This window comes from Zasmidium cellare (genome assembly GCF_010093935.1).
Source record: "Zasmidium cellare ATCC 36951 unplaced genomic scaffold M409scaffold_1, whole genome shotgun sequence".
Classification (NCBI taxonomy): Eukaryota; Fungi; Ascomycota; class Dothideomycetes; order Mycosphaerellales; family Mycosphaerellaceae; genus Zasmidium; species Zasmidium cellare.
This window is the reverse complement of record NW_022986945.1, coordinates 1,964,944-1,992,593: the sequence shown is the minus strand read 5'-3', so window position 1 is coordinate 1,992,593 and position 27,650 is coordinate 1,964,944. Positions and strand designations below refer to the sequence as shown.

General features: G+C 54.0%; 8 protein-coding genes across 8 annotated transcripts; 5 read left to right on the top strand and 3 right to left on the bottom strand.

Moving 5' to 3' along the window:
* Positions 1-128: 128 nt before the first annotated feature.
* On the top strand, positions 129-2,372 carry M409DRAFT_49030 (uncharacterized protein; the record flags this gene model as incomplete). Its single annotated transcript, XM_033811121.1, has 8 exons — positions 129-363; positions 421-571; positions 625-751; positions 809-951; positions 1,000-1,058; positions 1,113-1,205; positions 1,270-1,312; positions 1,361-2,372. 8 exons carry the CDS (start codon positions 129-131, stop codon positions 2,370-2,372), a joined length of 1,863 nt encoding a protein of 620 aa, XP_033675053.1.
* A 1,635-nt stretch (positions 2,373-4,007) lies between these two features.
* M409DRAFT_49029 (uncharacterized protein) lies at positions 4,008-5,063 on the bottom strand (the record flags this gene model as incomplete). Its single annotated transcript, XM_033811120.1, has 3 exons — positions 4,008-4,867; positions 4,901-4,920; positions 4,993-5,063. The coding sequence occupies 3 exons, from the start codon at positions 5,061-5,063 to the stop codon at positions 4,008-4,010; spliced, it is 951 nt and encodes a 316-aa protein (XP_033675052.1).
* Positions 5,064-6,498: 1,435 nt separating this feature from the next.
* On the top strand, positions 6,499-8,130 carry M409DRAFT_16430 (uncharacterized protein; the record flags this gene model as incomplete). Its single annotated transcript, XM_033803619.1, has 2 exons — positions 6,499-7,062; positions 7,114-8,130. The coding sequence occupies 2 exons, from the start codon at positions 6,499-6,501 to the stop codon at positions 8,128-8,130; spliced, it is 1,581 nt and encodes a 526-aa protein (XP_033675051.1).
* Positions 8,131-8,164: 34 nt separating this feature from the next.
* M409DRAFT_16429 (uncharacterized protein) lies at positions 8,165-9,163 on the bottom strand (the record flags this gene model as incomplete). Its single annotated transcript, XM_033803618.1, has 1 exon — positions 8,165-9,163. One exon carries the CDS (start codon positions 9,161-9,163, stop codon positions 8,165-8,167), a length of 999 nt encoding a protein of 332 aa, XP_033675050.1.
* A 548-nt stretch (positions 9,164-9,711) lies between these two features.
* Positions 9,712-11,016, top strand: M409DRAFT_16428 (uncharacterized protein; the record flags this gene model as incomplete). The annotated part of the gene is made up of 3 exons (XM_033803617.1): positions 9,712-9,819; positions 9,871-10,683; positions 10,747-11,016. 3 exons carry the CDS (start codon positions 9,712-9,714, stop codon positions 11,014-11,016), a joined length of 1,191 nt encoding a protein of 396 aa, XP_033675049.1.
* Positions 11,017-13,585: 2,569 nt separating this feature from the next.
* M409DRAFT_49026 (uncharacterized protein) lies at positions 13,586-19,540 on the top strand (the record flags this gene model as incomplete). The annotated part of the gene is made up of 1 exon (XM_033811119.1): positions 13,586-19,540. One exon carries the CDS (start codon positions 13,586-13,588, stop codon positions 19,538-19,540), a length of 5,955 nt encoding a protein of 1,984 aa, XP_033675048.1.
* A 3,786-nt stretch (positions 19,541-23,326) lies between these two features.
* On the bottom strand, positions 23,327-24,093 carry M409DRAFT_49025 (uncharacterized protein; the record flags this gene model as incomplete). Its single annotated transcript, XM_033811118.1, has 2 exons — positions 23,327-23,683; positions 23,956-24,093. The coding sequence occupies 2 exons, from the start codon at positions 24,091-24,093 to the stop codon at positions 23,327-23,329; spliced, it is 495 nt and encodes a 164-aa protein (XP_033675047.1).
* A 413-nt stretch (positions 24,094-24,506) lies between these two features.
* M409DRAFT_49024 (uncharacterized protein) lies at positions 24,507-26,439 on the top strand (the record flags this gene model as incomplete). Its single annotated transcript, XM_033811117.1, has 2 exons — positions 24,507-25,580; positions 25,639-26,439. The coding sequence occupies 2 exons, from the start codon at positions 24,507-24,509 to the stop codon at positions 26,437-26,439; spliced, it is 1,875 nt and encodes a 624-aa protein (XP_033675046.1).
* Positions 26,440-27,650: the final 1,211 nt, after the last annotated feature.

Below are 27,650 nucleotides of genomic sequence, written 5' to 3'. Positions count from 1 at the left end.
CAGGCACGAAACCGCAGGAGTGGATAAGATATCATAGAGGCCTCTGCACCACCCTGAACACGTCGACTAGCGAAGGTCGCTTGACTCCCCTCTTTTCTTGACTTTGAGTGTCGAGATTTGCGCCCAACATGGAGAACAAACCGCATACTGGCGACTCCAGCCCAGACTTCGAGCATGTCGAATCTGTACCCTCTGGCCAGCACATCAATGATCCGTCTTATGTCGACCACCGTGCAGACGATGATCGAGCAGACGAGGCCAAGGGTCGTAACTCGGACAAGATTGACAAGAGCTACTGGCTTTCAATCAACTTCATTGGCACCATGTTTGCGGTGGGAATGGCGTTCATGGGCGGAATTGGAGGTACGTTCCCACAAGACGCGCAGCGCTGTTGTCTCGCTCGCTGACAGTGTATTACAGGCTACGGTTTGATCGCGCCAGTGCTCAGCCAAATCAACGAGGAAATAGGTCCAGATCCTAATATCAATTGGGTGCCGTTGGTGAACTTGGCTGGTGGTGCTATCTTCTTCTTGATGGTTGGCCAATTGTCGGATATCTTTGGCAGGAGATGGTAAGGCTGCACTTCGTGTCGTAATTTCTCGCTGAGCTCATATCATGCAATAGGTTCTTTATCATCGGCTCCGTAATCGCTTTGATCGGCTCTATTATTGGCGCTACTGCTAAAGATGTGAACACTCTCATTGCAGCTGAGGTGTTTATTGGAATTGCAGTGGCCTTCCAGCAGTCATTCGTGAGTTGCTATGCTCCAAACTTTGGGCATGGAGAGCATTCGCTAACATGGCAACAGTTCTGGGTTGTTGCTGAGCTCGTGCCGATGAAATGGAGATATATGGCAAACTCCTACTGCTATTTGATGACTACGCCGACGAGCCCTTTGGCTGCAAGAGTAGCGTATAGCTTTCAAACATACCCTGGCAAATGGCGGAATAGGTGAGCTCATCTCACCTTGAAAACAGAACAAGAACTAATACTGCGAAGCTTCTATTTCCTCATCGCCATCAACGCCACGAGTGCGATTTCCTGGTACCTGTTCTACCGTAAGTTATGGAGAATCCTCGTCAACTTGCAGTCACTCATAATGTGTTCCACAGACCCACCGACTTTTAGCATGCTGCACAGGAAGAAGCTCGCACGGGACTTGTTTGTTCACTTCGACTGGATTGGTCTCATCCTGTACAGCGGCGGTACGATATTCAAGGCCAGAAGCTGTCTTCAATATTTGAGCGATTTGCTGACCTTCTTCTGCAGGCCTGTGCATTTTGATCTTCGGCTTGAATTGGGGTGGTGTTCTGTAAGTTGTTCAAGATCTTAGAGAGTTCAACATGCTAATGGACTGCAGCTACCCCTGGGACTCGCCTAATGTCATTGCTACCATGGTCATTGGAGGCGTCACGCTCTTCGGTCTCCTGCCAGCCTACGAAATCTTCGTCTCCAAGAGAGGCAAGGAGCCGTACCTACCTCTGCACCTGTTCAAGAATATTCGGTTCCAGTCGGCTGCTTGGAATACCGGGATTGGCGCCTGTGTCTATTATGGTGGTGCCATCGTCTTTCCCCAGGTCGTCACAACCCTCTACTATGGATGTGGCCTTATCAGCGAGTACGACGTGGGAACGCTTGCGGGACTTATCAACATGTCCTTCGTCTTCGCGCAGATGTGCCACGGCTTCGTCGTTTACATCTTCGGCCCTAAATGGTCCATGATCGGATCGGCTATCATAGCATGCGCACTCATCACGGCCTGTGCGACCGACCTGGACAATAAATCCTTGACACTGGGCTTGATTATCCCCGGATCTTTTTCCATCGGTATCGTAGAGTCAGTTTCCATCACGACCTCGACCTTTCCACTTCGCTCGCAGGAGGAGATAGGACAAGGCGGTGGACTCTCTGGGAGCACAAGGAACTTCACTTCTGCCGTCGCCGTCGCCGTCTTCACTGCAACCCTGGGCAACCGCCTCTTGTCGACTATACCCGCGAATGTATATCCAGTGGCGCGAAGCCTTGGTCTGCCAGAAGGCTCCTTCATGGCACTCTCAATGGCACTGCAAGGCAAGGGTTCTTACAGTGCTGTGCCTGGCTTGACTCCAGACATCCAAGCCGCCGTTCAAGAGCCCTACCGAGTTGCCTTCAAACAAGCAGCACAAACGGTCTTCTTGGTCACTCTCGCTTTTACCGGTACAGCCATCATCTTGGCTCTATTCACGACCGAAAACGATAAGAGCACGGAACATTACGTTGCGGGTAACGTTCACAAGATGAAGGATGAGAAGACGTTCGCGCAGACACATGGACGTAAAGATTCCGCCACGGATGCGCAGGCAATCGAGCATACTGAGAATAAGATGGGCTAGGGGGACGAGCTCAGGTCAAGATCCTACTACAGATACACGGGTGAGACATTCAGATGCTGTGCGAGCGGCATAGTCAGGTTTGCAGACGACGAGATGTTGAATAATAATACGTAGATTGTGTTGCCAACTTCAAGACGTCTTTCTACAATCTGTTGCATGTGACAATGACATGTACCCAAGTACAGACGCAGGAAGACGTAGGCACAGCAGCTTGACAAGAGTCTGACGTCGAAGCTTGACTTGACCACATCATTGTCCTAGATCTTGTCGGAAACAGAGTTCAGATCCAAGGGCAGCTCTTGGAGTGGAAAGGATCGTTTTCTCGTTGCAATGGTCAACGTCCATTGACCCAAGAGGTTGTCGACCTCCCTTACAACAACCACCCCACCAACCTCCACGTCATACAGCACGAAAGATCACCCAGAATCAACACAATCACCGTGCAGTCTTCGAACCACAAAGAGCAAACGCGAAGCTTGGACCACGCATGTGCCAAAATCCCCGCTCGTCTGGCACGCTACCGGGTAAGAGATCAACGCCATCTTGTCGCAGTCGCGTTGATCTCAAGCCATTTGGGGGACCGCGAGACGGGGTCTTTCGCCTCCCATTGATTGACGGTCGTGTGCTTGTTTTCTTCGCGGTTGTGCACCGGAGTTGGTATGCCGGGATGGCGAGGACGATTGGCTCGACCGAGCGAGTCTTCTGATGGGGGATTTTCATAGCGAGGTGAGATGGCGTTTCGTTCTTTAGACGTGTGAGATGGTTTCGGGTAGGAGGCTAAGTATTGGATCGCTTTGAGTGAACTACCAAGGAATTCTACGGAGTCTCCTGTTGAGTTCCAGAATTCATCTGGGTGGAAGGAAGGGGCATGGCGGTTATGGGCAAAAGGATACTGTTGCGACGAAGGATGTTGTTGCCGGTGCTATGAGGACAGGAGGTCTGGACTGCTCTCCAAGAAATGTCTTGACATAAGGAGGCAGGCACGGCCGAGGTCAGCTCAGGCACAAGGCACACCTCATCAGGGACAAATTGGTCGGGTCGACTTTCAGACCTGACCTCACCTCCTCCTTAGACTCGACAGTCGATCACCTTTGTCCAGTGTTCGATAAATAGCCCCGAAGCTACGCTTCTGGACCATAGTGATGTAACACAGCGTCTTCCTCGCTGCCACCTGTTCTTCCTATCGACAACGAGATCCAGAGCGAGCACAGGGCCTTCGGTAACATCGAGCGAGAGGAATATGTCGAGGATCTGACCCTGAGGCCGGGCAACCTGGAGGCGAGATGTGACTTCAAAGTATCAGACTGGAAACCCGTCGACGTTGGAAGTATGGAACGTCATCGTGGGATATAGACATGCTGTGAATCCAGATTCCGACGACGACGTCTGCATTGCTGAACATAAGAACAGCAGCAGCATGCCTCGTATCAGTCTCGAATTGTTTGCATCATAATCTAGTTATGGATACTTGAGTACACTAACATGTTATTAAGATACCACGCCAGTCTGGCCAGCAGATGGCACGATAGACATTCTCCAAGCATTCGTCAAGCCTCTTTGAATGCCACGCCAGTCAAGGTCCATATTGCCACGAACATCATACTGTCAAACACCCGCCTTGATTAAACACCCGCTTTATCGATTACTCCCACTACCAATGCTTCGATCACCATCAGATCCGCTGCCGACCAGTGTGGTAGCATCATCGTCATCGCTTGAATGCCTCGCATCGTCCACCCTCCATTGCAAGGTTTCGTGCGTGGCTCTGAATTGTTCCATGGCATCCCATTCTTGCCTATCCAACATTCCAGCGACCTCGTTCATCATTTCTGGTGGCACTTTGCTGGACTTCTGCCCACTGCCTGGTGGCTTGTAGTAAACGACGTCAGGCCACCAGCAGTCGTTCGCAGGCGGTGTTTTGGGGGCTGCTCGCTTCCGTTGGATGACGTTACGGAGGGGGCCTTCCCTTGGAAACGGTATTTCTTTGTCATTACTGCCGACTACCGCTCGAATGCTGCACTCATTGAGCGGGCTTTGCGGGATTGGGGAAGTCTTTTTGTCGTTATTGATCCGGGCCGCGTAGGTTCTGTCATCGATCGGATTCTTGCCGTTACTTGTTTGATAGAATATGACGGAGTCGTGAGTGACCGGGCCCTCGCGCGAAAGAGGACTGGCATCCATGCAGCCACAGAAACCCTGAGGAGGGCCTCGACAGCATCGGCCCCGCTCGAGGCCTTCGCAGCAAAAGTACGGCTGGCTGGTATCGCAGCCAGATTCGCCTCTCTGCTTGTAAAAGCAGAGATTTGGGGGCTTGGGAGGGTCGGCTTGGACTAAGGTGAAGAGGAGAGCGAGTATCACCAACATCGGCGATATCAGCATGGTGTTCAAGTTGAGGAGTATGTCGGGTGTGTGTTTGTGCTTGATTCTGGTTGATTTCAGTGTGCAAAGAAGTGTGCAAGTTGGACATTCATCTTCGAACAGAGAAGTCGATATTTCTACACTCATCAGTGGTCATCCGCAGTACTCACGTTTGACTGCCAGCGCAGTGCTGGACCACATCATAGCAGGTTGTCATCCGCATGTAGCACATGGAAGAACCAACAACACATATCCGACTCACGCTCCCTCACTTGCCAGCGGACTGAGCAAAATAGATGGTGGTCCATAGCATGACCTAGCACATAACCACATCGGTGCAAAGGAAAGACGTCAGTTCTGGACAACATAATCCGCTGGGAACGAAGGCTGACTTTGCCGTCTCGGTGTTCTTGAAAATGCGGTGATGTCGTTGTCCAGCAGGAGATCAGGCGAGTGCAATTTCATACTTTCGCTTTGATACGAGTGTTGACTTCGTTGTAAAATTTCTTGACGGGCACGCACCAACGCCATGCCTCCACTCTCGACTGAACCGAGTCAGGCATCGTCGCCAGGTGACCCAACGTTGTTCCAAATCGAATTCGTAGCATGTGCGAGATCTCGTAGTATATACGAGATGGGGGATTAGAAGGCAAGCGAGGCTGGCGTATGACTCCCTCCAAACGCGAGGATAATGTGGTGCATGGCCAATAGATATTTCGACTGTTGAAGAGATCCCTCGGTGGCTCGCTGGCTCTTTCCTCCAGAAAACAGGTGAAGTCGGGGGAAAAGCGCGGAGGCAGGGATTTCCGTACGGGGACCGGCCCGTCTACCGTCTGGCGAAAAGCTTAAAATGGCCTTCTACAACGTCGCGCGGAGGAAGTGATCGCAGCTGGAAACATTGTGGCCCTTTGACTTGGATGCCGCATGCAAAAGCACAACATTCATTTTCCTGTTCCGGCATTTGGCTTGCTTGTGATCGTCTCGACCGCGGTTCCTTTGCATGAGATCGGAGCAAACGAGCCGCCCACACCTCGTACCTCGTCTTCCTGATGGCGATCTCCATGCCCTTCGACTGCACACAAGATCCAGGCACAGATGAGCAGCAGGCATCATCAGCTCAGCCTCGTGACACTGTCACAAGATTACAAGTCCTGAGAGCAGGACTTTACCACCTTGATGCCGGCAGAGAATCACAAAAGACAGGTTCCAATTGGAGCGCCCGAGTCAAGCCATTGGACGAGACGTTTGGGACGGGGTCGTTCCTGTAACACAGTGGCAAAAGTTAGCCAGCTTCTCATACACCCTCTCCATGACTTCTACCAAGTTGTCGACCGCATGCAAAATTTGCAGAAAGGAAGGATCTCGCGAGTGCACATGGAATGGCGCATTTTAACTTTTGCTGAGTGAGTGCACTTGGAAGCCGGAGAGGCGTCCTTCCGTGCGGGACCTTGGAAGATCGTCGACCGCCAGCACCGACAAGTCTACAACCACGACCACAACTACTTGAGACCGGTTCGACACACTCCAAGCTTATCGAGTAAGATTATTTCCAGCCGATATAGACTTCTAATGTTCCGCAATGTCGGGGCATGTGGCAGCCATACGGATGCTTTGATGAAGTTTGAGTTTTCTGTCTCGGATGTGGCCTGCGGACTGCATTGCAGTTACAGTGTGGCTGCGCCTACAGCATGCATCGTCTCTATAAGTATTGTCTGCCGCTGTCTCCGTCGTTGATTTTCGACTTGTTCAGCCGTGGAATCTGCACAATATGTCTTTCGTTTCAGCATTATCACTCGCATCTGCATTCTTAGCTATTATTCCTACTGTCGTTGCTGCATCGTCCGCCAAGACAGCCTGCTCTCTAATCGAAAAACAGTATCCAAAGCAATATGCCGACAGCGTCCTGGAGCTTTCAGACCTCGCTCTTGGAGTGACCTACACAGATCAACTGCACGCCTACTGGTCCCAGGCCAATGCGGACAACATCCCAGCATGCATGTTCTTCCCAAAGACAGCGCAGGACATTGCCTTTGCGGTTCAGGTGTTGAACAACTACACCGATGTGCCATTTGCCGTGAAAGGCGGTGGCCACAACCCGAACAAGGGATTCAGCAGCACGAAAGATGGTATCCTAATTGCAACTGAGCCCAACATGGCGACGACGACTCTTGACAGCAACAACTACGCACACATTGGACCGGGATCCAGATGGATCGATGTTGCTACCGCTCTCGATCCTTATAACCGTGCTGTTGTGTCTGGACGTCTTGGACACGTCGGAGCAGCTGGTCTGACCCTCGGAGGCGGATTGAGTTTCTTGAGTACCGAGCATGTACGGGCTACAACCATGTAAACATGAAATTCAAGGGCTGACGATCCACAGGGAATGACCGCCGACACCGTCGTCGAATACGAGATTGTCACCGCGCAAGGCGAGGTCACGAGAGCCAACAAGAACCAAAACTCCGACATCTGGTACGCCCTGAAAGGCGGCGGGAACCAATTCGCCATCGTCACCGAATTCGTCCTCGAAACCTTCCCCATCGGCCAAGTCTGGGGCGGGCACAAGATCTATACCCTCGACCAAAAGGACGCCCTCATCAACGCAACCCACAACCTCATTTCGAATTACTACGATACCAAAGCCGCCGTCATCGTCACCTTCTCCACCACCCTCGACTCTCTCGTCGACATCTTCGTCGTCTTCTTCTACTACAACTCTCCCGCGGGTCCCGGCCCCATCCTCTCCGAGTTCAACGCCATCCCCTCCCTCATCGACGCCACCAAAGGCCCCCGCTCCTACAAAGACCTCATCGACGACAACTCGCAATTTTCCCTCGACGGCATGCGCTACCTCATCCGCACAGGCACTTTCCCCAACCTCCCCGGCGCCGACGGCGTAGACTTGTATCAAAACATCTTCAACTCCTGGTTCGATCTGGCAAAATCCTACCAGCGGAAACAGCTCGACAACTACGTCTTCTCGTTAGCCTACCAGCCTATGCCGTATACTCTGCAATCGGCCTCCGTCAACGCCCCCAACGGCGTGAACCTCTTAGGCTTGGATCCAGCGCACGGCGACAAAGTCTTCATGGAATACGACGTCTCCTGGCTGCTCCCCACGACCGACGCCGCGGCCGCCGCGGACCTCACGAATATCACGCAGCCTGCACAGAACTACGCCCGGCAGAAATACGGCAATTCGAGGCCGACGCATTGGAGTAGCGGGTATGTAGGGACGACGAATTTCAACCCCCTTTTCATGAATGATGCCATGTATAATCAGGATCCGGTGAGGAGTTATGGGGAGGAGACGTATGAGCGGTTGAGGGGGATTCAGAGGCAGAGGGATCCGAGCGGGTTGTTTAGTGGGAGGACGGGTGGGTGGAAGTTCACTTGAATAGGCATTATTGACTTCTTATTTGCCACGAATATCAAGTTCTATATTCCTCCGGTACTTCTCGTCCCTCAGCTTCGTAAGCCTTCGCCTCAGCGCTGCGGGCTAGAGCTGTGAGTGTCCTCCACGAAGAAACTTGCCGGTTCGCGTGCAGATACCCTAGGATCATCTCCGTCAAGGTATTCATCGCCTCGGAAGAATTCGATGAGCTCTTCGCCTCATACTCGGTCCAGACCTCCCCAACTGGTTGGTGAAGTCGCGAGTGGCGCGCGTAGATAATGTGGTTGAGTTGATCCGGCAAGTAGGGATGTTCGTCTTCGCGGAGGCGTTGGAGGAGGGCCTCTTCGCCTGGGAGGGGAAAGGGGCATTTGTTGGTGCCGCGGAGGGTCCATAGTTCGCTCCAGATGGTATGAAGGGGGAGGTCGGTGAACGTGATATCCAGATTTGGCGGGAGGGAAGGTGAGGAGAGTCTGTAGCGCGCGATGTGCGTGCAAGTCAAAGCGAAGCCGTGTTCTGCTTCGACGTGGGTGCTCCCGATCCCGCGGATGGTTTGTTTGATGAATTCGAACTCGCGGTAGTGGTTGTGGTAGTCGACGACGACAGTTCTGAGACGAGGCAGACTCCCGAGGGCGGCGATGAAGCCTGCAGCGTTGGGCTTGCACACATCGCAACAGCCCTCCAGGAAGAGGTTGTTTCCGCCTGAGAAACTCGAACATCGAATCGACTGGCTGAAGTTGCGGATGAGTAAGTGGCGGACGCGATCTTTGCGGAGGGGAGTCTGCAATTCGGGGCCTGTGTCGCTGCAGAAGTCGTTGCGGGTGGCGAGGATGGTGTTGGCGTCGTAGAAGATGGGCAGGGCCTCCGAGGCGATCTGGCGGTTGAGGCGGAGGATGGCGGTGTTCTTGGATCCGGCGACGACTTGGCGGAGTTTGAGGGGGCGCGGGAAGGTGAGGATGTGTTCGTAGATTATGTCGCGGACTTCGCGGGGGAGGAGGGTGAGGAACTGGCATGTAGAGGGGTTTGGGTTGGCCACCATGGTGGTGAGTGATGAAGTGGAAGGAGAGGGAGAAGCTCGCGTGATGTCTTTTTGGGGGAGCTGATAAGGAGAGAGCTTATTAGATGGGATGGACTGAGGTCCGCTGCGAGGTCGCAATACAAGCCTATAATTGCAAAGACTTGACTCTCAGTTGCCTGCGAGAATCGCAATACCCCTTGCAAGAAGTAGGATGAGTTGAATTCATTCACCTCCTCACACATGTCGAAATGGACCAAGCGCCGGTGACCCTGGCAACGAACGCGGGCTAGCTTCGGGTAAAAGGCGGAGATCCCCCACGTCGTCTCGAAGCAGCTGCAGGTGCAAGCAACCCAGCAACAAACGTCCCTGAAACTCAAATCCAACTCTCCAAACACATGGAGGGTGTCTTGCATCGCACCCAGCTTTGAGAGCTGCTGCTGCTGCCGTAACCGCTGGGCGGACATCTCCCGAACAAAGCCTCCAGACACAACTTCACCTTCGCCTGCTACTCCCGCCTGAACTGCTCACCGTAAACACGCCTCCCCCGCCGCTCAGGCGCTTCGAGCGCAATGGCTTTTCTATTTGGTCGCAACCGCCAGAGATCCGCCTCAGATCTGGCCAAACAAACCAAAGACCTGCTGCAAAGACTGACCAAAGACGATGGCCAAGCTGCAAAGGTATGCGGACACGATCCGAACACCACACCGCAACAACTGATTTTCCCCCAGGTCGAAGAAGACCTCGCCCGCAACCTCTCCCAAATGAAAACCATCCTCCAAGGGACCCCCGAAGCCGAAACCACCCCGGAACAGATCTACTCGCTCGTCTCCGCCCTCCTCACCGAATCCCTCCTCCCCACCCTCGTCGACAAAATCCACCGCCTGCCCTTCGAAGCCCGCAAAGACACGCAAACCATCATCTCGAACGTCTTCCGGTTTAGAAACCCGGGGTCCAGCTCGAATGAACCGGATGCGCTGAAAGAGGTGTTGCGCAGACAGCCAGAGATCGTGATCGCGTTGTGTAAAGGATACGAGAGACGGGAGAGCGCGAGTCCGTGTGGTGGGATCCTGAAAGAGGCGTTGAAGTGGGATGCCGTCGCGGCGGTGATTCTATACGACGAGCCGAGCAGTGACGGCAAGACGATCGACATCTACAATGACGTGGACGTCACCGCACCTGCGTCCGGAGAAGGGGTCTTCTGGAGCTTCTTCACCTGGATCGACAAGTCGAGTTTCGAAGTCAGCGCGGATGCGTTCGATTGTTTCCGGCTGATCCTCACGAAACATAAACAACTCGTCGCGCAGTACATCACGACGAATTTTGACCTGTTCTTCAGCAGGTATAACGAGGTGTTGGTCAAGAGTGAGAGCTATGTGACCAAGCGGCAGTCGATTAAGCTGTTGGGGGAGGTGTTACTGGATCGGCAGTTCTACGAGGTGATGTGTCGGTATGTGGAGTCGGGGGATAACCTCAAGCTTATAATGTGGCAATTGAAGGACGATCGGCGGATGGTGCAATACGAGGCGTTTCACGTCTTCAAAGTAAGTGATACCGTTTCCCTCAAATTTACACGATGACATTCATCCTAACAGTAATATCTGCAGATCTTCGCCGCCAACCCGAACAAATCCCCCGAAGTCCAAAAGTTCCTCATCATGAACAAACAGCGCCTGCTCAAATTCCTCCCTCGCTTCCTCGAAGACCGCACGGATGACGATCAATTCAACGACGAGAAGGCGTGGCTCGTGAAAGCCATTGGGAATTTACCGGATACCACGGCGGGGATTCGAAGTCCGAGTGCAACGACGCCGACGACGCAGCAACCACCGCCGCCGCAGCAGCCTCCGGGAAATGCGACGTATGTACGGTCATGAAGATTGTGAGGGCGTTTTTTTGTTTGTTTGAGAAATGGGCGGCGGCGTCTTGCTTTGTTTGTTTGTTTGAGGGTTCATGCTGGTTGTTCCTTGTTGATGATGAGGATTCATGATATCAGGATTAAGATGAATTGATTCGTGAGATGGAAATGGGTTGATCGATTGATTGGTGTGCGTTGTTGCGTTGTTGATCGGGAACGCAATGGAATGGCAAGCGATGGGAAAGATGTGGCAAAAGGGGGTGTTGTGTTGTATTCATGCAAGTGAAGATGGAAAGGGAAAGATAAGATAAGGTAAGATATTCTTGCCTCATTCCAGGATTTTGGCTGTGGCCTGGTCTCGTTTCACTGTGCTGTCTTGCCAAAAGTGTGTGCAAATCATTCTTTCAATTGGAAAGTCGGAGAGAAAGTGAGTGTTCACCTCGTGGAGGATGTGAGAATGCTTCAGAAAAGCTGACATGAAACACGCCAGTGGCTATTTCGTCGTTGCAGCAGAACAGAGGCGGGTTGTAGATGGGACGAATTTCTCTCCTGTCGAGCGAGAACACGACGGCAACAAGTTATATCCGTTACGGAGACTCTACTGTCGTTTCAGCTACCTTAGGTATGGGAAAGTCTCAGTCGGTATATTGTGATGTTCAAGGAGTTTACGTGTCCCCGTGTGGAAAGTGATGGTTGGCTATGGATAATGTTAACACTGGCTTTGGACGTGGTCGTCGTTTACATTGGAGAAGATATGTTCTCGTCTCGTTTCATCAGGATGCTGCCTTAGGCCGAACTCCTCGAGGTGGCTTACTGTCACTGACCGAACATGCGTGATGCGTGCGTTGCCACCGTTCTAAGCATCATGACGGCCTGCTGACTTCCATGACTGATGGGTATGATGTTGTCCGAGGTGGCGGCGACACGTTGGTGACTTCGTATTCAAGTCGCCTTCACGTCTCGTACGTACTTGCAAGATGTCATCGCCACCGTTGCGCGTCAGCACGTGGCTGAGCGAGAGGGCTTCTCTCGTATTCTTTTGCGAGTTCCTAGGTGTTGCGACACAAGCGTGCAGGCCAAATGGAATGCTTCTTGGTAGATGAGCTTTTCGTACAGAGTCGCTATATGGACGCTAGTCCTCGTGACATAACCGGTAGGTCTTTTGTCGATGCAAAAAGTGCTAGTCGAGCCGCGGAAGTGAGACCCGATTCCGAAAAGATAGAATCACATGGGAGACTGAAGAGATCTGTGTTGACGATGACGCTGGAAATCCACTTTCAATTTGGCGTCTTGGATGTTGCCGAAGTGCAGCCTGGTGATGTTCGGGGGGAACGCCGATGTCCGCAGTGCTCATCATCAAATTCTTGTTCGAGGTTGAGGTTGAGGTGAGGTTTGCTGATAGCTCTCTCCTATCAGTCAGCCTAGGATGTCAGCCGTGCATGTGACAGAGCGCCGTGTATCTCTTCTAGGTTCTCTCAGCCGCATGGCCTGCAGCAAAAGATGCGAGGGCGAGAGAGGTGACGTCCTGAGATCCTCTCGGCAAGGCCCGTGACGCTAATGCAGCATGACGTCTGCGACTGACGGCACCTCCTGCGTTCACGCGGATGGGATGATGCTGGGAAGGGGATTGAAGATTCTTCAGCGAGGCGGGCGTCCTCAGTCAATCAACTTGACGGGCTGAGTCAGGTATCTGACCACCTTTCTATCGATTGATCGATTGATTGAAGAGAGAGGGAGAAAATGTTGGCGACTGCCGATTTGAAGACCGAAAGCAACGTCCCGGCTGGGGAGTGAGACAATCACATCGCTCGGTCCGCTGCGTCGGGACGAGAGTGGTCGGCTCTCGTGGTCTGCCTTGCGTGAAGGCTTGGTCGATGAACTCTCGCACAAGGGCGGTCAGGCCGTATTATCCCTTCTTCGTCTTGCGGTTCTGTCGACGATAGGGCAGGAAAGACGGATCAACGACAATGATCAATGTGCAGGCAAGAGACAGGGGTGGTGGTGTGGTTTAGGCGATGGTTCTTCCCGTGCTAGTGCCCTCGTTAGCTGCGATTGCCCACGCTGCGTGCCAGACGCGACGGTTGGGAGTTGGCAACAATAATCCAAGACCGGTTAACGTAGACGCTGTCTCGCCCGCACGTGTGCAGCTTTCGTAGTCAACAATAGCGTGCGCGACCGATTGGAGATATCGCTGAACGGGGTGTCTTGGTCGCGGTTCCTGGATGTGTTGGTGTTGGCGCAGGTGAAAGGAACCTTGAAGCGTCAGGGTCGCACGGCTCTCGACGTCACCGATCCGCCGCCTTGCTCTCTGCAGCGTCTCTGACGCTTTTCCCGCGCGCCCACGCCCGCCTAGTAGCTCATCAGGATCGCACAGCACAGGACGGGCGACAAGCGACACCACCAGCAGCAGCAGCATCCACCCACCCAAACTCTACTCCGCCAGCTGCTGGCCTCTGACTGCTCTCCGATGCGTTCGCAGACCCATCCCTCTACCACGCGCCCTGCTCTCGTCTCGCTGAGCGTCTGGCACGCTCGCGCGGGCACTGGTCCCCCGGTGCACAGAGACGACGACCTGCCGCTGCAGCGCGATGCAGGAGCACGACGGCGACGACCCGACGCCCACTGAGGCTCCGCCGCACCCCAACGCCCCCGACACCACCGCCTCGTCATCCAACGTCCGCCCCCAGCTGCAACGCACCCCGCCCGGTCGTCTCTCAGAAATCAACCGCAGTCCAGACGAAGGTGCTGCCATCCCCGACGACACCGCGAGCAGCGTGCCAGGCCATGACGGCGCCGCAGAGGATCACAGGAAGGCCTCCCGGCCGAGTGCCGCCCGAAGTGGCAGCTCACACAAGGGCAAAAGCAAGGCTCCTGCTCAAGGCGCGCAGCCTGGCAATCTCGACCAGATAAAAGACCAGCTCAGCGCCAAGATGCTGGCTCAGACCCGGATGCGCAGAAGTTATGGCAGCAGCGCAGGTGCGAAGGGGGAGGGCAAACGGGTCTCTCCCATCCGAGAAGAGGAAGGTAGTTCGGAGGGCTCGCTCAACGCCATGCTTGGCGACGAACCCGTGCGGACGTCATCTACGGTTTCCACAGAATCGACCGAATCCAACCGCACCATCAGAGGAAGTGTCCCCGCGACACCAGCAGGCGCACCGCTTCGAACACCATCCTATCCCTTTCCATACGTTCCAGGCACCCCGAGATCGTGGTCAACGTCATTCCATCAGCCTTTTACTTCGCTATCGCCGACGACATCTAATCAAGCGAGCAATGACCAGTCCACCCCGCGGAAAGGTAGTGTCGATACACGGTCTGGACGATCAACGCCAGGCATGCATCCTGCTTTCTTACAGCTTGGCTTCGGCGCCGACTTTGGTCCAGAGGACCCGCGATATCCAACCCCTAATTTGTACGATCTAATTCTCCAGCTCAATGCAGAACCTGGAATGGAGCAGTGGTGGGCGGCCGTCACCAACATTTTGCACGACCACTTTCACGCCGATCGTGCGACACTGATTCAACCGGTTGACCCGACCGATATTGAGAATGTACCTTGGGGACAGAAGGCGACCTTCAGTATGAGTGGTCGAGAGGATGTGGTGCCGACTATCCCACAATCGCAAAGCGGTTTTCAGAGACCGGAGTTCGTGCTGCGCGAACCTTCCAGTGAGACGGCCCATGACAGCGGTCCTCAAAAGTTGCATCCTGAAAGGCTGCGTCCACGACTTGAGTCGCGGCATTCGTACGCCGGGCATGGGCGTGAGGTCAGAGACGTTTTGGGCATACTCAACGATCCACCAACCCGTGCACGACCGCAAGGACCGCAGCGCACAGTCACCCATGCGTCTGGTATGACTAACGTCGGATATAGCTCGCTGCCGACGCCTCGATTTCCCTCATCGACAAGCAACCCTCTTGGTACTCTGAGTGATCAAGACTTTAGCAGCATTGGTGGTGGTGTCGATGCTGGTCCTTACGCGGAGGTGTTCGATACGCTTCGCGCGCTCGATCATGAAAATCATCCACTTATCGAGCCTGCTGGCATCAATCGTGTACTTGAACGTGGTAGAATCGTTACCGTGACCAGAGATTACGCTGCGAACAACAACAACAACTCGTCTTTGTCGCAGTCGGCTCCAGAGTCAACATCTTCCCAGAAGCCGCCCAGCTTTTTCGGCAACTATCGAAGTGTTTTCGCCTCTGATAACGGACCACTGCTGCGAAAAGAGTACGAAGACTACGAACAGCAACCTGTCTCACCTTGGCAACAGTCTCCCGCGCCATCGCCGGCTATCCAGACGGACGAAGATAGCAATCCGTTCTTTTCTCCAGACGAGAGTCAAGTGGATGATGCGTTTCAACCAGCCACCAGCCCGAAAGACTATGCACAGTACGATCAGATCGAGGCTATTGGCGTCGACCGTGCGCACACTGTGATACACATCCCACTGGTCCATCCTACCTGGTCTCAGCCCATGCAATCTCTGAGAATGACACCAAAATCGAAGGACAGGCCTCACAACTTGGAGCGCAGTAATACCGTGGATCAGGATAGGAAGGCACCCATCGCGATCATCTCCATTTTGTCTCCAGCTACGCCATATCCCAGCAACCTGGCGCAGTGTTTGTCTCTACTAGGACCCCATCTAGCGACTTCTTTCGCGATCGCTCAGCAGTTCTCAGCTACGCATGTACAATCCGTCGCGATACGGCACCGCCGGACTGCCAGCGGAAATCAAGTGCGCATGGCACCGATGACGATTGAGCCTGCGTCGTTGGAAGACATCGTCCATGCAGAAGTTGAGCAGCCTCCAGGATCGGTCTCTGGAAGCATGACAAGTCCGTCAGACTACTCTGGCCGTTCGAAAGCCAGTCCATCTGGCTCTATCGTTGGAACGCCCGGCTGGGACCCTGCATCTCATGGCTGGACCCAAAGCAGATCTGTCGCTGGCACTCCTGCTGTGACAGGCTCTGAACTAGTTGACAACTACTTTGAGGTCAAGAAGCAGCGATCGGGTCAACGAAGCGGCAGTATTGCTAGCAGCACCAACACTCCTGCAAAGCCTAAGAAGACATCGAGTAGCGACAGCAAGCATGGTGCTGATGATGAACTCAAGCCATTTCAGACCGATCGCAGGTCAAAAGGCAGTGCACACAGCAAGGAAGATAAATCCCCTGCTCAGTCCATTACCAGAGAACGCAGCCCGTCCAACACTGCAGAAGGACCGTCTCCATCTCGGTCACGACCGTCCATGCCCGTGCTGCCAGACTTCAAGGAAAGTAGACAACATTCACTTCTGCACTCTTACGGCGCAGATCTGCAGACATCCTTTGGCGGCTTTACTCCCCTTACGCCTGCTGAAGCTCGAACGCCTGGGTTCGCACATTCTCGGAAGGGTAGTTTCCCTGAGGACATGCCACCACCTTCAGAACGTCTGCTGCGCACCATCATCGACTCTGTGCCAGTGCAGATCTTTACGGCCCAGCCGGAGACTGGCATGCTGAGCTGGGTCAATTCAAAGTTCCTCATCTATCGAGGCCAAGAACCTCGACAAGTTTTGGGCGATCCTTGGCAAGCGATTCATCCTCATGATCGAAGAGAATTCTTACCGGCCTGGCAACGCTCGCTTCGGACCAATCAACAGTTGCAGCAAAAGGTTCGCCTGCAAAGGTTTGATGGCAACTACCGCTGGTTCTATGTCAGAGCAGCACCTTTGAAGGACAAGAGACAGAAAGTCGTGCACTGGATTGGGACTATGATGGACTTCCACGAGCAACAGCTGGCCGAAATGAACTCTGCTCGGCAACAGGAGACGGCTGCTTCTGAAGCCAAGTATCGTGCTCTTGCGAACTCGTCGCCGCAAATAGTGTTTGCAGTGAATAAGGTCAAAGGTGTCACGTTCTGCAACACGCAGTGGCTTCACTACTCCGGACAGACCGAAGCTCAAGCCCTGGGTGTCGGGTTTATGGAGCACGTGCACCCCGAGGATCTGGCAAAGTGTAGATTGCCCACGTTTGACGAGGGGTCAGACAAGCCCAAGAACGTGCCGACATCTCTTCCCGTGGAGCCAAGACGAAAATTGTCGCAATCCAACGCCTCATCGAGTGGATCGTCAGAGACAGAAAGGGCTCAATCTGGCTCAGAGTCACCATCGCCAATCGCGCAACTGCCTCAACGAAAGCTGTCTGAGTTGGCCAATACTGGAATTTTGAAGGTCTCGCGAGACGCTGATGGGCGGCCATCGTACTCTACTGAAGTTCGACTCAAGTCCAAAGACAATCAATTCAGATGGCATCTGGTGCGCGTTCTTCTGGCTGATCCGCTGTTGAATGACGATGAAGAAGAGACGTGGTACGGTACTTGCACGGACATCAACGATCACAAGACTTTGGAACGTGACTTGAAAGAGACCATGGACGAGAAATCGCGATTCTTGAGCAACATGTCGCATGAGATTCGTACTCCCCTAAACGGCATCACTGGCATGGTGAACTTCCTCATTGACAGCAGTTTGACCGCCGAGCAAATGGAGCACGTCAATATCATCAGAGCAAGTACTGAAGGCCTACGCGGCTTGATCAACGACATTCTGGACCTCTCAAAGGCCGAGGCCGGCATGATACAGCTGAGTATGGACTGGCTATACGTGAGAGCTTTGATCGAAGAAGTAAACGACTTGACTTCTGCGATGGCCATCGACAAGGGCTTGGAACTCAACTACCTCGTCGATGAAGATGTCCCACCTCAAATCAAGGGAGATCGTTTCCGCATTCGCCAGATTCTGCTGAATATCGTTGGAAATGCCATCAAGTTCACAGCCACAGGCGAGGTGTTTGTCAAATGCAGCCTCCTCATCGACGCAATAGAATTGGCGCAGAATGAGGCCTTCATTAGATTCGAAATCATCGACACTGGCCGTGGATTCACCGACAAGGAGGCTGAGTATCTTTTCAAGAGGTTCAGCCAAATTGATGGCAGTAGCACGAGGCAGCATGGTGGAACGGGCCTCGGATTGGTGATTTCGAAACAACTTGCACAACTTCACGGAGGCGATATGAGTGCCAAAGGTGTACCCAACGAAGGATCGACATTTACGTTCTACATCAAGACGACAGTGCCATCGAAGCATGACCAGCCACCTCCGCCTACCCCAAGCGTCCACAGCATCCCTGCGCTCCCTGCATCTCCAGGACCAGTACCGACCCCCACGGCAACGCCTTCTCTAATGAAAGTCCCCTCGGCACCAACACCTGGAGAGGCACAGGCAAAAGCGTCTCCAAAGTTCCTGCATGAGGTGACAGCATCACCGTCTCCTGGGGACGCGTCTCCTTCAGTCTCGTCTGCAAGCTCTGATCCATCGGTACGCTCTGCAGCACGAACAAGCAGTCTCCGATCTGAAAGGTCATCGGCATCTTCAATCGTGCCCGATCCTTTGACAGCGAGTGCCCCGATGAAACTTGAACTGCCTCAAGGCGACAAAAGCCGCGCGAGTGAGCATTCACCAGGGTCTGAGTCTTCAGCGTCAAACACGTCTATCGAGACTATCAAGGCACAATCTGGAGCTACAAGCCCGCCGATGTTCTCCATCCTTGTGATCGCACCGCTTAAGTACAGTCGCGAAGCAACCATGACGCACATCGACAAGACATTGCCGAAGAATGTTCCACACACGATCGCGGCTCGTGAAAATTTGACAGATGCGAGGGATGTACTTGGATCAAAGCCGATGACGTTCTCTCACATCGTGGTTGTGATTCAAGATGTGGACCAGATCATAGCACTCATGGATCAGGTGTTTTGGTCGACTAGTTCAACGACTGCCATTGTCCTCATCACCGACCTCGCACAGCGAAGAATGATCATGGAGAAGGCACCCAATTACAATTACGATCAGCTGGTGACCGAGAGGAGACTGAGGTTCGTCTTCAAGCCGTTGAAGCCGTCTCGGTTCGGCCTCATCTTCGACCCGCAGAAAGAACGCGAGATGAGTCTGGATCGCAACCAGGACAGCGCGCAACAGGTTGCCGTCAATCAAAAGCAAGTCTTCGAGGAACTGACACTCCGACTTGGCAATAAGGACAAGCGCGTGCTCCTCGTCGAAGACAACCGCGTCAACCAGATGGTGATTCTCAAATTCCTAGCCAAAGTCTCCATCAAAGTCGACACGGTCCTGGACGGCGTCCAATGCACCGAGAAGGTCTTCTCGCAGCCGCACGGGCACTATTCCATCATCCTCTGCGATCTGCACATGCCGAACAAAGACGGCTACCAGACCTGCAAGGAAATCCGTAAGTGGGAGAAGAAGAACAAGTACCCGTACCTGCCGATCATCGCGCTGTCGGCCAACGTCCTCGGGGACGTGTACCAGAAGTGCGCCGAGGCTGGGTTCAACAGCTACATGACGAAGCCGGTGGATTTCAAGGAGCTCAGCACTGTGCTGATGACGTTTATGGATCCTAGCGATCCGAGCAAGCCGCATGAGTTTATGAAGTTGAAGAGGGGGCAGCATCATCACCATCATCATGCGCCGAGAGGTTGAGGTTGAGGGGGAAAGAAAAAGTACACTGAGATGAATTGATGAAGGATGGAAAAAGAGCAAGAGGAAGTAATGTGTTTTTGTGGGGGTTCATCGACGGGCGTGATTCAATTTTCTTCCTCTGGCGGACTCGACTCGCTCCCTTTTACTTGATCGTCACTGGCACTGGCATAGCGGAATGCGCACGCACGCACTACTACACACATCGACTTACTGCTACTACACAACAACATTGAAACATTAGCGAAGGCGCTTACAGACGAGAGAGGGGATGGAAAGATTGTATGGCTTTTTGGTTTGGTTTGGGCATTTGGTATGCGATGCATAGATGGAACGGAACACGGCCGGCTTACTTTGCTTCTGTTTGGTTTGTTGCATTTTCTAGGAGCACTTTTCTTGCATGAAGGAGAGGAGAGGCTTTGGAGCCGCGAATGGTTGGTTCATTGGTTGATTGGTAGACGGGAGGGGAGTGGCGAGGAGACTTCTTTTCGACTTGTATAACTAAGTGGATGGATGAAGATTAGAGGAGGAGGAGGGAGAGGAGGAGAGGAGATGTCCCTTTGCTTCGTTCATAGCCTATAATTGAGAACGTATCGATACCCCTATCTTGCCTTGGCCTACCTGACTGCCAAGTCGTGAATGACGGGACTTGAGCAATTCTCGAGACATAACCTTCTCGCGACTGCGGCATCGTTGGAACCATCATCTTTACACAGTACAGTACCTCGCCGCAAAGGCCAACATGCTTCTTATGCGGAATCCCAGGGTCGATGCCTTTCGCGGTGGCCGTCGGATATGGCATACATGAGTGTTAGCACTGCCGGCCGGACTGGCGCTGGGATTGTTCGTTTGATTGATAACCGCCGAACAACCTCGTTGTCGCCATCAGTGCTTGTACACGGCAGCGGCTCTACGTCGTCTGGGGTGATGTCCATACAACCGCTGCGACTGTTGGCGGGATCTCCAGCGCTGACAGTGTATTCGCCGTCCAACTTCGCCATTATGCCCGTTTAGGAACCGTGGAGGCTTTCGACTACCACCATCCATCCTGACTGCAGCGCCCACACTACTCGGGCGTACACTTTCGGCAAGCTCCAGTTTGGGCTCGACTGCATCTCGACGACAGCCAGCACGGCGATCTGCTTCGCAACACTTAGCAGTCAGGAGCACATCAACAGTCGATACGTCTCACTAGAAGCAATCTGGACAAAGGCGCTTGGCACACGGCCTGAGGTAAGCGCGGACCTGGATCCTCGCCATCACCCTTCTGGGTCGCGACCTGGTGGCTCTTGAGGGGTCCTTTCCGGCGCGAGCCGTCATTTTGAGGATTATGAATTCGGACGGGGGTGGAGGTTTCGCTGTTGGAAGAGGGAGCAGTGAAGCCACATCCCACCAAGACGATAGCTGGCGGGTTAGCGGGCATTTGTGATGCTTTGCGAGCGCTTCAGATGGGCCAAGTGTCGGCCGTCGAGCAGGTCTACCTTGTTTGTCAGTGAGATCTAGGATTGTCGTTAGTCGACTTGTTCCAATGCGTGGGGTTGCAGCGTTCTAGACGAAGGCAATTTACTCACACTCAAACTCGAAGGCATGGACTCGCTCTGACACGATGCGTACGTTCAGCACCGACGTGCCTGCAGGTGTCAGTAATAGACTGGCCTCCCTCTCTGCCGGTAAAAGGACCATACTCCGCCACGCTTCGATCCAGTCGTCGTCGCCCAACAATCACATGCTCTTGCCATCCCACACCCACACTTCTGCCGGAGTCGAGGAAAGGCTCACGGACATGTTCACGCGCAACACATGTACGTACGCCTCCAACCACGTCCACACCGACATTTTGCTGTTAGCCGTAAACTTTCTCGCACATCCTCAGGTCGTTTTTTCATCATCACCATCGTCTCTTGCTCGTCTTATGCCGAATGGTCAGTGAGGCTGTGTCGGCTTTGGCAAGAGCTGAGAACACGTGGGGGCCGGCCACTTCTCCGGACAAGTGATTGAACCTTATGCATGTTGCCCTACTTTCATCACATCCCGACTCGGACCCTCATTTTGAGCACCCAGCCGGGTAGGGCGGTCGATGTGTTGCAGCAGTCGTTCTCGATGCGGTGCCTCTGGACAGTCGATTAGACTTTTCGGACTTGTCACCATCAGCGAGCTGGTTCGTCATGAAGACGTGGAGGGGCATAACAGATGGCATCTAAGTGGTCAGCCGCCACGAGAGGCGTTTCAAATGCCGCATGACTCGTAAGTCTGGGATATCGTGAACAGATCTTAAAAAATGTTCTCGGATCTTGTCGTGTAAGACCGACGCCAGCCGGACGAGTCTTCACTCTCGTTATTTCGCCAGCAATGGGGGCGACGTTGATCATTGTCGATGTGGCGAATCGGCAGCCGTAGATGCCATGTGCTATAACCTCACACAGGCGGTGTATCAAGATGGGTGCTGCCTTTGCCGTAGAAGGTGTGTGAGACTTTGGCCACATGACAGTCAGCGGTCGCTGAATATGCCGTTGGTGTGAACCGTGACCTGATTTTGTCGTTCCACCAACTGGGAGGCGTTCGGAGGACGACTGCGTGCTGAATCATCATTGAGTTGACCCCAGAAGCTGGCCGTGACAGGACCCTAGAATGCGAGTGCCTGGGCAGCGTGCCCTCCCTGTACCTGCTTCCCGAGTGGAAGGAATAGGCTTAGCTGAGGTGAGAACATCGAGATCGTATACTTCTCGATGAACCGTCAGACCCTTACGGGGCTGGGCTGTTCTGTAGGGCTACTCAATACATCTCAAGCCACCAAGCCATTTCATTGTTTCACCCGTGGTTCAGGAGGAGGAGCTGTATAATGCAGCATCCGCGAGTATCCGAGATGGCAATCGATTGCAAAAAGCTGGACAGACGCTCTTGATCTTGGATCGCTTCCAGTCGCGGCCGTCTACGTATTGGGCCGTCTTTGACCGACTATTGTTGCAGGCAAATGCTCAAAGATGATTGATTCGCTCCTTCCCGCTGCGGCAATTCGTGCTGCGATGTCCAACCTTGTTTGAGCATTCCTGCCGGCAGAACGACTGGCCTCTTCATTCGCTTGCGGTCCTCTTGTGGATACATTCTGGATCGAACGTGTTGTTTGCCTCGTCTGGGAATATGTCGGTTGCTGGAGAAGGCCATTCCTGCTGCTGGCCGACATCATGACATGAGCAAGCGTGAGACTGGACAGCCCAGGATGTTGGATGAAGGCAAAGTTGTGCCGTTTGGCAGGCGTTCTGTAATGTCAGCATCGATCATACTTTCGAGTGTCTACCAGTCAAATGAAGGCTCCCGAGTCCTTGGAGGCTCACGGTTCGCGGCGAATCCTGTAGCTGTACCACTTCACGTTGGCGGACCGTCCCTTGACTACGGCCAGTAGACGTGAGGTCTTTCGAACTCGTTACTAGTGCAGGCGAGATACTGCTGTGTAACGTGAGTAGCGTGCAGTCCTGCATCCCCATCATCCTGTTCTGGCTGTCAGAGATAGAGGCGCGGTTCCATGTGTACTGTAGACGCGCAACGCTGCGATCAGCCCTCCCCTCCCCGCAGAGGATGCATGATTACTGTGGATTATTAGAGGCAGAGGGTGTGAGTGGTGATCTGAGCGCCGCAGCACCCCTTCCTGGCAGGTATCATGCACGACATCGCGCCTGTCACACGCGAGGGCTGTCCGCAAGTGGTGGGCGCGTCTATGTTCGCTTGGGAAAGCGGGGCTGATTGATGCACGCCGCCAATCACGGTGCGACGACAGTGTCGGAGTCAGCATCCTCAGCAGGTACGGGGTGAAGGCGTGGTGGTGTGGCTGGCCTGGAGGGGGCGGTTGATGAGGCGGACGAGGTCAAGTTGTTGATCGGAGGAGATGATGACTTTAGCTGCTCGCTTGCTGCCGTCTAATCGATCGTTCAGCCCACCGGTAATGAACCTTAATCCTGGCCCCGACGGCGCTTGGTCGCTAGGCCGAATCGTCTGCATTCTACGCGCATCGGCCTGGCGACTCGGCCAGCCGTCCCGAGACAGCAGTGAGTGAATGAATTCGAACATATACGTCGCCCTTGCGTCGAGGCTCAAACAGGCGCCGGCAGGGGTGGCAATGCTGAGCCGCTTATGCCGTCGCCAGACGAGACGCTGTGCAACGGCGGCAGAGCCGTGTGTATGTAGCCGAGTGCTTCTTCTTCACGGTGACAGTGATGCCGAGCGGGAGAAGTGCGGGCGAACCGACGCGCAGTCAGTCCTGGGCTAAACTCGATTGCGAGCCTCAGCGTTCTCACTGTCCACCACGCCTGTCAGCAAGCCATTTCCCATTATGCACATCTTCACATCTTTGGGGGTGGCAACGATGGAAGAGAGCCATGATTGCCGTCTCACGTTGCCCGGTTGTAGCTGGTGGCACGACTGACTCGCCAGCTCGCATCCTCCCTGGGCGTGTTGCTCTCACGGCCCTGATGCATGCTGCACTGCTGCCGCCCACTCATTTGGCCCGCTGCATCCCAGACCCAGACCCTGCTGTGGAGAGCGATCCACTGCCTCGATGCCATGTTTGTCTCGACTCTTTCGCCTGCACCGCTGCTCGCTGCTCTTGCTGCTGCTGTTGCTAACCAGCACTATACCGCCTGTGCATCCCTCTCTGCATTGTTGAGCCGCTTTCTCCAAGGTGTCGTCATCCGCGGTGCTGCTGCTTTGGGTACATACTTGTACATGTAGTGCATGCCCCTCGACGGAAGCTTAACAGCATGTGCGTCGATTCTAGCTCCACGCTTTTCAAATACCATATACATGGTAGGGGCCCTCGTACCACTGCCAGGGCCAGGATCAATCCGATTCATCACAATCCCACGCACGGGTCGCTGCACTACCCATCCGATATTCGTCTGGGAAGATAAGCCGCCGTCCATCATACCACTGCCATCTCGACCTACGCCAATCTGGTCCGGAGTCCAACCTTCGCAGCATGGAGCTGCTCACGCCCATATCGCCCGTGGCCTTTGACCAAAGGCACAGCATCGCGCGCAGCTCTTACTATTCCGCCGCCTCCACCACCTCGAGCTCCTCGCCCGACCTGACCACGCCCACGACCACCGTCAGCACCGCCCTCACCAACCACGACAGCGACGACGACGACAACAGCAGCAGCGCCGACTCGTCGCGACAATTCCGGATAGTGCCCAAGATCGAAGAGCTCGACGACGAAAAGTACATCAATGGACAGTTGCACGCGGTGAGGGACGCCAAGTCGCCGGTGGGCATCGTGTCGTCGCCGCCTCCCCGCAAGAAGCGCGGCCGCCCCAGAAAACACCCCATTGTCGACGCTAGCGAGTCTAAAAAGACCTCACACGCCCGCTCCAAGACTGGCTGCGGGACGTGTCGCCGGCGCAAGAAGAAATGCGACGAGACCAAGCCATCATGCATGAACTGCGAGAAGAACAACGTCGTCTGCGATGGCTACGAGCCCAAGCAACCCTGGCGGAGTGGCAAACAAAAAGCAGCTCTCCAAGTGGGCCATCTCGGACACTCATCAGTGCCTCCTTCGATACCGGACATGGCGCCAGGCATCAATGGCGATCTTGATAGGCAACTCATATACTTCTTCTCCACTAAAATCGGCGAAAGGCTGTCTCTCATCGACGAATCCAACCCGTTCTTGGATCTTATCATGCCATTGGCCATGAAGAACGTTGGCCTCATGCACAGCGTCTTGTTCTTTGCCAGCAGTTGCTTCCTGGCAAGCGGCCCTGGAAGTACGGACGAGGCGAGAGCCCGGCGAGAACATCACCATCATTTGGCAATTCAATTTCTCAACGGACCCCACACAGCGCTCGAGCCTGACAACGCCAGATCTGCTACACCAGCTCAATCCATCACAGCTGGCGCCGAGCTGACACCAGTCGACCAACCGCAGCCTGGAAGCAGCGCTCTCACACCGACGAGCAAGCCTGGATCCCCCAGCATCCCTATCGCTCTTGCTCAGGCTTTGATCCTATGTCTGGAGACCGTTGCTTCTGGGAGCCTCGACAGTGACTATCGAGTAAGCAGCGTCGAGGGCGAAGACTTGCTTCTAGACCTCATACTGACTGCTCTTGTAGGTACACCTAGGCGCGATGAAGGACATGCTCATTCAGCAACGCGACAACTTTGCCGACCAAAAGCTGCGAACCTTCATTCTTGAATTCCTTTTGTACCATGACTTCAGCAGTTCCATCACCAATATCGAACCCACCACCGACGACCGCAGTCTGGAGCTGATGAAAGACTTCGATCCCCCGCAATATATGGTGTCCCCAGCAGCAGGCTCGCTACTCGGCGTGATGGACGGGTTGTTCGGCTTGATGTCTCGCATCCGACATCTCAGAGACACGATCCGCGCAAAAAAGACCGTTCGCCCAGGGTTTTGCTGGCTCAGCCATCCCGAAGTGCAGGTGGAAACGTACAGGATCGACGACGAGATTCGCAAGTGGGAGTGTCGCTACGTTCCGGAAAGTCCCCGCTTCAAGACCAGCTTGCTGTACCGTCAGTGCGTTTGGGTGTACCTCTGGCGTACTGTGTTTCCGTCTGAACCGCACCCCGCACTCAAGACGGCAGTCGACGGCGGCCTCAAGTTGCTGAATGAGCTACCTTCGGGCGACATCGACGACGTGGGCGGCACGCAGAGTGTCTTGCTGATGCCCGTCTTCCTTCTGGGCTGTGCGGCATTCGAGCAGGAACAGAGGCGCCACATCACCGAGGCGTTCTACCGATTGAAGACGTGGAGCAGGTTGGGGAATATCTCGCGCGCTGAGGAGGTTGTGAGGGACGTGTGGGAGCTGATGGACCAAGGGAGGGAGCAAGAGTCTTGGGATTGGGAGAATGTCATCGCGCGACGAGGCTGGGATCTTCTGATTACTTGAGGGCGATTCAAGGGAGGAACGCAACGACGAAAACAGCACAGAATGACCCCTGGGTCAACACCGGCCATTCTGGAAACGGAAGGAGACGAAGCGAAGCAACACGCATACGAAACTGGACGAAGGAGAAACGCATTTTTGACACACTACCCAACCCCACCAACATCTCATCCAATTCTTTCAAGGCGCCAACAGGATTCACTGGACTCTGGGATGTATTACTGGAAAAAGAGCACTTTCATCTCTTTTATGTCTCGGCATTTCTTCATTCGATTATTTCGCATGGGCGGCTCATCTGGTGCTTAGCTTACAGGCACACCTAAAAGTACGACAGCAGGAGGACAGAACCGACGAATGATTTGGCGGGAATACAGAATTTTGCTCGATTGGATGGACGAAATGTCGTTGTTTTGAAGGGTGGTGTGCGAGCGAGGGAAGGATTGAAACGATCAGACGGGCATCTATGAGGAGGGGGAGGAGGATTGAGTGGCATGAAGGAACGATTTGAGAGGCAAGATTTGAGAGGCATTTGTCGAGATACCGACGTGGAAGACGGCGGACTTTTTGGCGACGATGGAGTGGATGTCTCTTTTACCATTTCACTGCGAGGGATGGATATCTTCTTTTTCTTGTTCATATTATGAGCTTCTCGGCTGGCTATGGTCGAGCGAGGGTTGAGGAGGGACGATTTGTACGCTGTGAGCATGGGAGTGGACGAGGTTCAACAGACTTCTCCCTTTTTGGTGGTCATGTTTTTTCTATTTTTCGATGTGTATAGAGGTATTTTTATTATTCCAACCAATTCACCAAACTACTGTACCAGAAATTGCCGCTCTTCTCTTGCACAACAATTCAAACTGTGGCGAAAGTTGTTCAATCGCCGCCTTGTGGGTCAGATGATCGAGCAGCAGCCAGCTCGTGATTGGGTTCTTCCTTGCTTGCGAGCGGGATGGTATGGGACTTCAGATCCTTTGGGCATGCACTTGGGCGTCATGACGTGCGTACCGGCGGTAGACTGGATGTGAGGATTGGGGAGAGGCGATGCGTGATGTGTTGTTCGTGAAGGGTGGTGTCGTAGTCCTGGAGATGGCGGTCGAGGGAAGGAGGAGCTGGGTGTGGAGTTCGGTGGTACTCTGTGTGTGTGAACGAGAACGAGGGTTGGCGATGTTCGCCAGGACTACATATGGGTATGGCCTTTTGACGGGGCCGGACTA